The following is a 13,113-nucleotide window of genomic DNA, read 5'->3' as shown; positions in this document are numbered from 1 at the left end:
GCTTCCTTTCCATATGTAAATTTTTCGCAGATGTGAACATTCGCTGAAATGAACACTTGACGCTTAGGGTTCAAAGAAGAAAGGTTTGCTGAAGTGAACCTTCGATGAATTAATATATACCCTGTCATAAGTATTCAGATGACAGTCTGATTTGATTAAATTATTGCAAAGTCAAAAATAATGGGGAACAAAGGCTCAAAATCAGGGACAGATTTTAAATACTGCTCTTACAAACTTAGAAAGTTGTTAGAATAAAAAAAAAAATTGCTCTATCATGCATTTACTCAAATAATTCTATGAGGAGCAGATGTTCTGTGAGGCAAAAATATGAACAAACATCTTAGCACAAGAAATATGCAACAAACAGACCCAAAACCAAAAGTTGCTAAAATAAACTGTATTTTCTGAAGGATGTAATGTTTAAACCTCATCACTTCAACTCTTTAATGGCCAGCAGAAAACTGGACATTTCTTTTTCAGCGGGACAGACAAAATATGGTGCAAATATCAGGACAGTCTGCAGATTTTCATCACTTGCTTTCCGCTACAATGATTACTTATGTGTAAAGAGTTTTTTTCTGCCAAAAAAAATTTTTTTTCCTCTGGCTTCCTGGAGTCTTGTCTCAGGACCCCGGAACAGTGGTTGGTGGTGTACAGTAGCAATAGCAGAGAGCTTGAACAATAGCTGGAGTCTTGTCTCAGGACTCCGGGAACGGTGGTTGGTGGTGTACAGTAACAATAACAGAGAGCTCGAACAATAGCAGCAATCAGAGCAACAACAGCACAAGCCCCATGGGCTTCTTCCTCTCAGCGGCAACCCAGTGATGCAAATTGCAAACCAACCAAACAGCTGTTCCATCTCAACAGTCCAAGTCAAGCAACGAAAGCAGTAAAAGAAAGCACAGTCCCAGTCCAAGCCAAACAATGAAAGCAGTAAAAGAAAGTACAGTCCCAGTCCAAGCCAAGCAACGAAAGCAGTAAAAGAAAGTACAGTCCCAGTCCAAGCCAAACAACGAAAGCAGTAAAAGAAAGCACAGTCCCAGTCCAAGCCAGACAATGAAAGCAGTAAAAGAAAGTACAGTCCCAGTCCAAGCCAAACAACGAAAGCAGTAAAAGAAAGTACAGTCCCAGTCCAAACCAAGCAACGAAAGCAGTAAAAGAAAGTACAGCCCCAGTCCAAGCCAAACAATGAAAGCAGTAAAAGAAAGTACAGTCCCAGTCCAAGCCAAACAATGAAAGCAGTAAAAGAAAGTACAGTCCCAGTCCAAGCCAAACAATGAAAGCAGTAAAAGAAAGTACAGTCCCAGTCCAAGCCAAGCAATGAAAGCAGTAAAAGAAAGTACAATCCCAGTCCAAGCCAAACAATGAAAGCAGTAAAAGAAAGTACAGTCCCAGTCCAAGCCAAACAACGAAAGCAGTAAAGGAAAGTACAGTCCCAGTCCAAGCCAAACAACAAAATCAGTAAAAGAAAGTACAGCCCCAGTCCAAACCAAACAACGAAAGCAGTAAAAGAAAGTACAGTCCCAGTCCATGCCAAACAACGAAAGCAGTAAAAGAAAGTACGATCCCAGTCCAAGCCAAACAACAAAAGCAGTAAAAGAAAGTACAGTCCCAGTCCAAGCCAAACAATGAAAGCAGTAAAAGAAAGTACAGTCCCAGTCCAAGCCAAGCAACGAAAGCAGTAAAAGATACAGTCCCAGTCCAAGCCAAACAACAAAAGCAGTAAAAGAAAGTACAGTCCCAGTCCAAGCCAAACAATGAAAGCAGTAAAAGAAAGTACAATCCCAGTCCAAGCCAAACAATGAAAGCAGTAAAAGAAAGTACAGTCCCAGTCCAAGCCAAACAATGAAAGCAGTAAAAGAAAGTACAGTCCCAGTCCAAGCCAAACAACGAAAGCAGTAAAAGAAAGTACAATCCCAGTCCAAGCCAAACAACAAAAGCAGTAAAAGAAAGTACAGTCCCAGTCCAAACCAAGCAACGAAAGCAGTAAAAGAAAGTACAGCCCCAGTCCAAGCCAAACAATGAAAGCAGTAAAAGAAAGTACAGTCCCAGTCCAAGCCAAGCAACGAAAGCAGTAAAAGAAAGTACAGTCCCAGTCCAAGCCGAACAATGAAAGCAGTAAAAGAAAGTACAGTCCCAGTCCAAGCTGAACAATGAAAGCAGTAAAAGAAAGTACAGTCCCAGTCCAAGCCAAACAATGAAAGCAGTAAAAGAAAGTACAGTCCCAGTCCAAGCCAAACAATGAAAGCAGTAAAAGAAAGTACAGTCCCAGTCCAAGCCAAACAATGAAAGCAGTAAAAGAAAGTACAATCCCAGTCCAAGCCAAACAACGAAAGCAGTAAAAGAAAGTACAGTCCCAGTCCAAACCAAGCAACGAAAGCAGTAAAAGAAAGTACAGTCCCAGTCCAAGCCAAACAATGAAAGCAGTAAAAGAAAGTACAGTCCCAGTCCAAGCCAAACAATGAAAGCAGTAAAAGAAAGTACAGTCCCAGTCCAAACCAAGCAACGAAAGCAGTAAAAGAAAGTACAGTCCCAGTCCAAGCCAAACAATGAAAGCAGTAAAAGAAAGTACAGTCCCAGTCCAAGCCAAACAACGAAAGCAGTAAAAGATACAGTCCCAGTCCAAGACAAACAATGAAAGCAGTAAAAGAAAGTACAGTCCCAGTCCAAGCCAAACAACGAAAGCAGTAAAAGAAAGTACAGTCCCAGTCCAAGCCAAGCAACGAAAGCAGTAAAAGAAAGTACAGTCCCAGTCCAAGCCAAGCAACGAAAGCAGTAAAAGAAAGTACAGTCCCAGTCCAAGCCAAGCAACAAAAGCAGTAAAAGAAAGTACGATCCCAGTCCAAGCCAAGCAACGAAAGCAGTAAAAGAAAGTATGATCCCAGTCCAAACCAAGCAATGAAAGCAGTAAAAGAAAGTACAGTCCCAGTCCAAGCCAAACAATGAAAGCAGTAAAAGAAAGTACAGTCCCAGTCCAAGCCAAACAATGAAAGCAGTAAAAGAAAGTACAGTCCCAGTCCAAGCCAAACAACGAAAGCAGTAAAAGAAAGTAGTCCTAAAGGAAAAAAGCAGCAGTGACAGACCAAATTGCAGTACCCTTTTAGAAAAGATACCAAGTAACCGAGAGTCCCACTTACTATTCCTTAATTTTCACTGGATTCTCAGCAATTTATCTTGTTGATTGGCTGCTTGCTGTGTTGGGAAAAGAGCTTGCTGATTGTCTCTTTTCCCAGCACAGCAAGCAACCAATCAGCAAGAGGGTGATGCCAGTTTTCATCAGTGTACAAGACACATTGACAAAACAGTGTAGCATTCTACTTGAAAAACTGGAATAGGAGCTACAGAACAGGATAACCTGTCTTACAAAACCTTTCCAGAATGCCCTTCTGAAGAGGTTCCTCAGAAGATATTGTGTAAGAGGAAGCATTTGGTCTCCCCAGAGAAGTCAGTCACATCTGATACAGACCTCGATGAATCGTAAGGATCCCCACAGTCACCCTCTGAGGAAGTCTCCTTTGCAGACATCTTAGCGATCCTTAAGCAGAGAGGTGACTGGAAGCCCATTACCCCTTCTGATGAGGAGTCCATCTATCTGAAGGCTTTTGGGTCTTACCCTTCTGCCACTTGGGTGTCTCTGCCCTTTGACGAGCTCATGGAGTTAGTTTGTCAAAAGGTGTGAGAATCTCCAGACACAGTGGAGCCTGTCCCTAGGTGGCCAAACAAGCTTATTACATCCCCGGAAGACAAAACATTCCTGAAAAATGGTGTCCCAGTAGATGCTATGATGGTGGCGGTGGTCACCAAAAAGGAGTTATCAGAAACATCCACATCTGTCCATCCCCCGAACAAGGAGTCACATACGATGGACAGATATGGAAAGTGCATGTTTTCTTCAGCAACCTTTACAGTCAGGTCCCTGAATTATCTTACCTATTACACTAGATTACAGAGAGATTTCCTGAAAGAGCTTGGAGACACTCTCCAGGATACAGTAGCTGCGGGGGTAGCAGATATGGTATCCTTCCAGCTTTCCATCCTCAATTCAGTAGTCAACTCATCCATGAGGCTCGTTTCTTATGCAGCCAATGGAGCGAATAGGTCAGCGGGTTCAGGAATTGCCCTTAGGTGACATTCCTGGATGAGCTTGTGTAACTTTGCAGAACTCTTCAAGTCATCCTTTGTTAATACCCCCTTCAACGGCTCATCCTTGTTAAGGCCTAATGTCAAAGAAACACTAACCAGGTGTGAACAGGAAGGGAAGGCTCTCTCTGCTGTCAGAGTCCATTTTTCCACACCTTCTAGACCATACCCCAAAGGCCAAAAGGGAGGAAAAATGTGGTTTCGAAAATCACAGAGAGTTTTTCAAGATACACGTGGTGAGCCTTCCCCCAGAGGCAGACAGGCAAGCAATAATGGAAGATGCCAACCATGCGGCAGAGGGGGTCTGCAGAACCAGGGCGACAGAGAATCCTTCTTTAGAAAGCCCTTCCAGTGCTCCTGAAAGGAGGCCAGTCTGTCCTTCTCTGGAGGCAGTCAGGGGTCAATTGTCTTTGTACCCAAACACATGGCTAAAAATAACAAAAGACAAATGGGTACAAAGTATCATATCCAGAGGTTACTCTATACCCTTTTCCATGCCAACCCCACAAATGAAAAGGATCCTGGACATTCCACTCAGTCACAGGGAGCAGGCAACCATAAAAATTCAGAAGTTGCTAGAAAAAAGAATCATCCAACTGGTCCCCGCAGACCAGATAGGATCCGGAACTTACTCAAGGTTCTTTTTAGTTCTAAAGAAAACAGGAGACTGGAGACCCATACTGGATCTTAGCAGATTGAACAAATCAGTAAAAAAGACAAAGTTCCGGATGGTTACACTGCAGTCAATACTTCCCTTTTTTGGAAACGGCAATTGGATGTGCTCTGTAGAGTCCAGGATGCATACTACCACATAAAAATGGACAGGCCATCCAGAAGTCATCTGCACTTTTGGCTGAGAGCGAGTCACTACCAATTTCGAGCTCTGCCCTTTGGCCTCACTACAGCTCCCAGAGTGTTCACCAAATGCATGGCAGTAGTTACGACTACCTGAGACGTTTAGGATTCCGGGTGTTTCCATATCTGGATCACTGGCTCCTAACTGCCACTACCAAGCATCTACTAATAGAAGCAAAGGACACCACTTTGAAACTCTGTTCCATTTAGAGATTACAGTAAACTACAAAAAATCTGCCTTATTGCCATCTCAACATATCATTTTTATAGGCGCAGATTTAGATACCACAACAATGACAGTAAAGCTTCCACCAGAGAGAGTACAGGCTCTTCGAGTACAGGTTCTAGATCTTCTCTTCAGAACAAAGATTCAAGCGAGGACAATTCTCAAAATGCTAGGCACTATGGCAACAGAAATAAATGTAATCCCCTTAGCACGGCTGCACATGTGAATTTACCCAGTGGTCCATGCAGGAACTTCCAATGTCACACCAGATAATATTAACGGAATCTTGCAGGGGAGAGAAACTTCGTTGGTGGCTCAACTCCGATCAAGTGACTTTAGGTCGGCTTTTTGTTCCCCCATCTCCGATAGCCACAGTGACCATGGACGCATCCCAAATAGGGTGGGGAGCATTATCAGGGAAGAACAGCCGAAGGCACTTGGCAGGATCACGAGGCCCATTTGCACATCAATGTCCTAGAGATGAGAACGGTGCTTATGGCTTTGCAAGCATTCCGAGACTCTCTTCTGATAGGACCTATTGCAATCCAGACAGACAATATGTCAGTTGTATGGTATATAAACAAACAAGAGGGAACTAGATCTTACCCCCTCTGTTGAGAGGCCTGGAGAGTATGGTAGTGGGCAATTTCCTCCAAATGCTTTCTAGTAGCAATGCACATCCCGGGGAAATCCAACGTGATAGCAGACAAACTCAGCAGGGCAATTCTGATGCCCCATGAGTGGTCCCTGAAACGAGACATAGCGGAAATGATTTTCCGCAGATGGGGCCAGCCTTGCTGTGATCTTTTTGCCACATCCATGAACACAAAATGCAGCAGCTATTTTGCCCTGATCCCCCCTTTGGGGGAGTCCCCAAGGGATGCACTTGTGCATGATTGGCCCCCAGGTCTTCTCTATGCTTTCCTCCTTTTCCATGAATACCCAAAGTTATTCAGAAAGCCAGCACATTGGGAAGGAACTTAATACTGATAGCCCCTTACTGGCTTCGTCAAAGTTGGTTCCCCTTCTTGTGGCCTCACCTTCATGAAAAGCCTTGGATTCTGGATCCAGTGCCGGATCTTCTGACCCACTTGTCGGGAGCTCTCCATCCATCTCTTCAAACCCTGAAGTTGATAGCTTGGCTGCTCCATTTCCAAACATAGCCAGGTGACAAAACTTTTCACCTGCAGTACAACACATCCTGATTTCTTCTCACAAGATGTCTACAAGAAAATGATATCTTAGTAAATGGAAAAGATTTTCAGTCTGGGCCTTAGAGAATCATATTGACCCTTATTCAGCACCTTTATCTTCTATTCTGGAATTCTTGGTCAAGCTTTTTAATGAGAGAACAGCTGCAGCAACTATTCAAGTTCAATTAGCAGCAATTTCAAACTTTCATTTTGGGAATGAAGAACCAAATATTATGTCCCACAGACTTTCTAAAGCTTTCCTGAGAGGCACCAAACTGTTGAGACCACCCATAAAACCACCCCTTCCACCATGGAACCTAAATTTTGTATTATCCCATATAATTCCCCCCCCCCCCCTTTGAACCCGCATCATCATGTGGCTTAAAGTTCTTAACTTGGAAAACTATTTTCCCAGTGGCTATCACTTCAGCTAGGAGGGTTTCGGAATTACAAGCTTTATCTATTAAACCCCCGTATATGCTATTCCAAAATGACAGTTTCACTCTGCACAAAACCTTCCTTTTTACCAAAGCTATGTTCAGAATCCAACTTAAATCAATCCATAGACCTACCTGTGTTTTCCCCCAAGTATGACAATAGGGCAGAATATATGTTACACCAACTTGATGTTCATAGACAATTATGTTTCTGTTTGCACAGAACAAAAGAATTCAGAAAAACTGACCAACTCTGTATTTTTTCAGACTACAAAAAAAGGGCTTCAGTAGCAAAAACTACTCTATCTGGATGGTTGTCAGACTGCATCTCATTCACTTATCAGTCAGTAAACAAGCATCTGCCAGACAAAATAAGAGCTCCTTCTACTAGAGCTGTTTCAACTTCTTATGCTTTTCATGCAAAATTACGTATAGATACCATTTGTGCAGCAGCAATGTGGGCAAGGCCTCATACCTTTATCACTCATTACAAAGTCGATTTGGCCTCCAGGGACAGGGCCTCCTTTGGGTCCACTGTTCTGAAGAATGTTCTCCCGTGAGCCACCCAGGAAACATGGTGCTAGGGACGCTGTCCCATCAGTACAGAATGAAGGCGAGATAGGACAACTTCACATAAAGAAGCTATGTACTCACCATAACATTCCATGTGAGTTGTCCATCTCGCCTTCATTCTTATGTCCTACACTCCCACCCACAATCAATGGCTTTTGGAGGATTGAGAGGTTCCTGTTTAGGCATCTGATAGTCTTTGACCCTCTTCTTGGCTTGTAAAACAATGGCTAATTATTATATATGTATATTAATTCACCAGCAAACAAGATCTGGGGAAGGCACTAGAGCATCATGGGATAGGGAGTGAGCCACGAGCTATTTGGAGACCTCGAGCTTTAGTAAATGTCTGAGTCGGAACCGAGGCTCGGTTCCAAACCCATCAGTACAGAACGAAGGCGAGATGGACAACTGACATGGAATGTTATGGTGAGTACATAACTTCTTTTTTTTCTTATAATGTTTTATTAGGGAATAATATTCCACTACACGGTAACCCATAACATTAAAATAGTGCAGCCCACAGGTGCTAAAGAATTAATGTGGCCTTCCTAAAGAGTTTGTCTGTCGCATTGCCTCAGTATGTACAGACTTAGTCTGTGCTAGAATGTGGGTATAAAGGGAGTGGCTTTACGTAGTGTCTAATTTTCTGTTTCTTTCTTTCCAGCTGCTTGAAGCTGAAACAATGCAGTCTATATTTGCCAACAACTATCAGCTGTGCTCAGAGATGAGTGAGACGGTCCTGCAGCATTTCATTCACTGCCTGGCAACACATGGACGCCATGTACAGTATCTTAACTTCCTGCATACCATCATCAAGGCAGACGGCAAGTATGTGAAGAAGTGTCAAGATATGGTTATGACAGAGGTAAGGATTCATTATGCCAGCAGCACAGAAGGCATAGAAATTACTCTTGTATTCTGTGAAATTCCCACTGCATCTCAGTATTCTGTGCACCCCATATTTTTGGTATCCAGACAGAGTTATTGTTCTCTATTTATTCATATCTTTTTGTTGATGTATTTGTTGTATTTTCTTTACGTGGTTGAAAAATATCTTACAAGAGTTGTCAAATATCAGGCTGCAGAAGATTGGTATGTCGATTGATATTGGAAAAGACAGATTGTGAATGAATGTTACATGTAAAGACAGATTGTGAATGAATGTTACACTTGGTTGTTCACTATCGGGAAAGAAGCAGAGTAATATGGGGCTCTGAACAGACATGGCATAAACGAGTACACAGAAGTGCGAGAGCTGTTCATCCTTTTGGAAGGCATGTTACTTTGGATAAAATAAGCCCAGAGAGCCACTCACTCAGCTTTGGAAGTGGAGAATAGAACCGCAATGCTGAGATGCTGGAGCATTAACAAAATAGAGAAGTACATGCCAACTCAGACGATTTCAGCCTGGGAGACATAATGAGGTCTTTGCATTATGAAGGGTTGATGAGAAGTTTGAAGGAACTGGCTGTCTTGGTTTCACGGTGAGTAGTAGCATGGATCTATAGGTGTGGGTTTATAATAAAGGACTTTGAAGGATACATACTGAATATCACACCATTGTTCACAGGAAATTGTCATAGGTGAGTACTAGGCTATCAGAATGCAGACTATTACAGGCTTAGCTAATAACCATAGGATAGAATCAAAACCTGTATCTTTTGACTGTAAGTTGAAGACCTTAACCATTACGCCAACCAGCCCACATGAATGAAGGTGGAAAGATTCAAACCCTGAGCCCCTGCCAAAAGGTGCAACAAGTTAACGCTTTAGCCTCTGTGCTAACTGCCTCAGTGTTAGGTGAGACAATATTCTGTTTCCTGTATTTGATTCCAGTGCTTCATTGAAGACTGCTTGTTGTATTCTGCAAGACATATGGAACTATGGCGATAAGAATTCTCTCTTGACTTCAAGACTGTACGCAGGGATGGCCTTAGATAAAATGGCGCCCTAGGCGAAGTAGTGCTGTGGCGCCCCTTAAGCCCTACCCACACCATTCTCAAGTAACGCCCCTACTTGAGCCACGCCCATATGTAGGTCACTCGCACAAAAAGCCACTCCAGTCATTTCTTTCAATTTTTAAATGCATGAAAATCAGTGAATGCTTTGTCATAGTGTAACAAAGGAGGCATGCTTTACACACCAGCCACAGTACACCAGCACATCACTGACCAACATGTACAATAGACACTGGGCACTTACTGACCTTAATCAAATGTATAGCATAAATGTAGTTTGTATGTTCTGTCAGACAGAATAAGGGACAGCAAAGAGGTTTACTAATGATTGAGCACAACAGTTTTAGAGTTTGGACATGTATGTTCACCTTTTACATATGCCAATAGCTGTCCATCACCTCTACCAAACTTATCAGCATATCTGATTAGGTTGGAACACAACTTCATTAAACAATACAGTGGTATGTCAGCAGAAAGGCAGTACATGGAAATTGCTTTCCTAAGAATAAGAGACAAAAACCCTCCATAGTTGTCAACCGTACCTGCCAATGTGGAACAAAGTGGCAAAGGTGGAACACTTCCTTGCAGCATACTAAAGTCCATCTAAGCTGATCAGTGTAATGAAAATATATTTCTTTATACTTAGGATTCAGTTCTATTTATCATGCATCTCAGTTACAATTTGACATAAGATTACCTTTCAACTTGTGCCACTGGAAGGGCAGTTCTTAACTACCACATTGATTCAAGTACTGTATCATGCAACACAATGAAATGTAATAGCTATAGAGGTTTAAGCCATGCAATCAGATTTACAACATTTAAAAACTGACTTAGTTCCTCCCGTGCTTGTTAAGTATACATAATGTTAATACACAATTCAATTTCAGTTCCTTTGCCCCCCAAAAGTATATATATGGACTCAAACGCTGTATTCAACTACAGTCTAAAAACCAGGGAGCCAGCCTCCCTATTCTTAAAATAGAACCAAGATCACCACATGGCTATTCTTGCATAATATAACTGAGTGCCCAGTTAAGCCACACGGGAGTAGGAAATGGCAAACATACGACTACAATTCTCAAGTTATCACACAACACTAAATAAAAACTAAAAATGGAAAGCTATCTTAACAGCAGGGAATATCACACTATAGACAAATATAAAACAGCTAAAATTGCTACCAAAGTACAATATAATTGTCACACAGACTATGAGATCAATGGTACAAACTGATATAATAGTAATATAATGGAAGGTAACACAATGGAAAATGCTACATGTTATAACAATGGGCTATGCTGACAAGATCAGTTCCAATCCTGGTCCTGAAAGCCTGACCCCATCTGCTGGAACAGCTGAAATGCCTTGCACTGACAGCATCAACACCGATGTTACCAGGTTTGATGAAACACCATTGGTGTAGAAGGTGACAGATTAAGGGCTGTGATCCTGAAGGGAAAACTATGTCTGAAGTAGACCCACCTGTTTACACTGATACCTGCTGGCTGTTTTACAGTTTCATCTGTACTGAGTTGGAACACTGGCTGGTAAGAAGTTGTTCAAAGAAATTGCTAGAAATGAAGGCAGGGAAGTAGTGCATCATCCATCAGTGCACCAGATCAAGGAAGAGACAATCCCATCCCCTGCTGCAGCTTCACATACACCCTCATCATCTTCAAACAATGGTCTGCAGAGTGTCAGGGCAACCCAACAAACTGTATTACTACCTAAAATTACATGTGCTTGGCCTTAAGAACATTTGGCAAATGAATACTATCTAGGCTGTGGTCAATGGCTTCACAGGATTTCACACACTTCACTATCAGCCTACGCTTTTTAGTGCTATGGTACTAGCAGTGACTGTGTCTTACGTAAGACTACTATATTGATATACACAATGATTTCCATGAGTGGGTTAATACCTTTTCAGTGCCACAATACCCTTTAAATGACAATATCCCTTCCCTCATTCATAGTAACACTCTACCACTGCTACTTGCCAGTCCAGTCTAGCATATTCAGGATACAATTAGTTTACACTTAAAAATAATCAACCATATTATTAAATTAATAGGAGTCAGCAGTCTCTCATTAAAAGACTGAAGTTAATTATAAATCAATCCACCAGTTTTATGTAATTACCCTTTTATAATTCAACAAACAACTAACAATAGCACAGGCTTTTCAAATTGAGTGCTAAAATACTTGGAGTTGGGCAATAATACACCTTGAAAATTAAATATGCAAATAAATATATTCTTGCACAGGGAAATATAAAACAGAAATAGTTTTAAACAAAAAGATGGCATTACACTGACTTTAACCTAACCGGTTCTACTATTAACTATAATCTATCTACTGATTTAGTGGTTGAAAAGACTGACAGGCAAAATGTCTAGATGTTAGTTAACTGATCTAGGCAACAACTATTGTCTGCTCTCATCTAAATTCATGAAAACATTTGTTTAATGCTCCCCATCCTAAAGCACAATGAACTAGCCTGCTCCACTGAACTTTTAGGGAAAAGTAATGTGACCTGAAAAAAATCTCCAGGAGGTGTCCTAGCACACTTACTTTCTACAAAACACCTATTTTAGTGTTTTGTGTGTGTGTGTGTGTGTGTGTGTGTGTGTGTGTGTGTGTGTGTGTGTGTGTGTGTACATGTGTGTACGTGTGTGTGTGTGTGTGTGTGTGTGTACGTGCGTGTGTGTGTGCGTGTGTGCGTGTGTGTGTGTGTGTGTGTGCATGTGTTTGTATGTGTGTGTGTGTGTGTGTGTGTGTGTGTACGTACGTGTGTGTGTACGTACGTGTGTGTACGTGAGTGTGTGTACATGTGTGCGTGTGTTGGTGTGTATGTGCGTGTGTGTGTGTGGGGTTTGTGTGTGTGCATGTGTGTGTACGTGTGTGTGTGTGTGTACATGTGTGTGTACGTGTGTGTGTGTGTGTGTGTGTGTGTGTGTGTACGTACGTGTGCGTACGTGTGTGTGTATGTGTACATGTGTGTGTGTGTTGGTGTGTGTGTGTGTGTGTGTGTGTGTGTGTGTGTGTGTGTGTGTGTGTGTGTGTGTGCTTGTTTTATACTGAATGATGCTCACCTTCAAATGATATCCTCTATCCAGCTACAACCCCTTTTTCCATATGGGAGAAAGGTATCACTTCAACAGTGACAATCACCTAGAAACAATGTTCACACTACTGGGCAGTGATACCACTTCTTGTAAATTTAAAATTCTGAATCCAAACACCATCCAAAACACTGTGGCTTAAATAACCAGAAAGTTCCAAACCAGTTAAGTTAATCTATCTTTTTTTTAGGAACTAACACTTTTCAAAGTTTAGCTGCATCGATTTTTTTCATTATCTTTCACATCTTTGCTGCATCTTTACTGAAATAACAGCTACAAGTTTTGTAAAGCTTTTCACGTTTTTCTCCTTTGTTACATTTTACTGATAAACAACTACAGAGTTTGTACAAGTTTTCACAAAGGGTACATGCCTCCCAAGTACAGTCTCAGATATATGTATGATGTAGTATCGTGTCTAGTAAGCTTCGCTTTACCACTATGACTGGAAGCTACAAAACACCTGTCCGTGAAGCCACAGGACAGCTTGGGAACTTTTTCATCCTAGGATTTTTGGTTGGTGCAGGCAAAGAGTCCTTGGAAGATACAGGTTTATCTTCCCTACTTTTCCACATTATCCAGTCTATAAGAATCAGGAAAAAATTG

The 13,113-nt window shown here is 41.8% G+C and overlaps 1 protein-coding gene across 1 annotated transcript in view; it reads left to right on the top strand.

Moving 5' to 3' along the window:
* Positions 1–13,113, top strand: part of ITPR3 (inositol 1,4,5-trisphosphate receptor type 3) — a 2,403,054-nt gene that overhangs the window by 1,505,618 nt on the left and 884,323 nt on the right. The window contains exon 30 of the mRNA XM_044076491.1: positions 8,089–8,289. Coding sequence (XP_043932426.1) covers positions 8,089–8,289 — 201 coding nt within the window. The remainder of the gene's footprint in view (positions 1–8,088; positions 8,290–13,113) is intronic.

Source organism: Protopterus annectens, chromosome 7.part0, assembly GCF_019279795.1.
Source record: "Protopterus annectens isolate FY-2018-M chromosome 7.part0, PAN1.0, whole genome shotgun sequence".
Taxonomy (NCBI): Eukaryota; Metazoa; Chordata; order Ceratodontiformes; family Protopteridae; genus Protopterus; species Protopterus annectens.
Note: the sequence above shows the minus strand (reverse complement) of the source record. Positions and strands in the feature narration are given on the sequence as shown.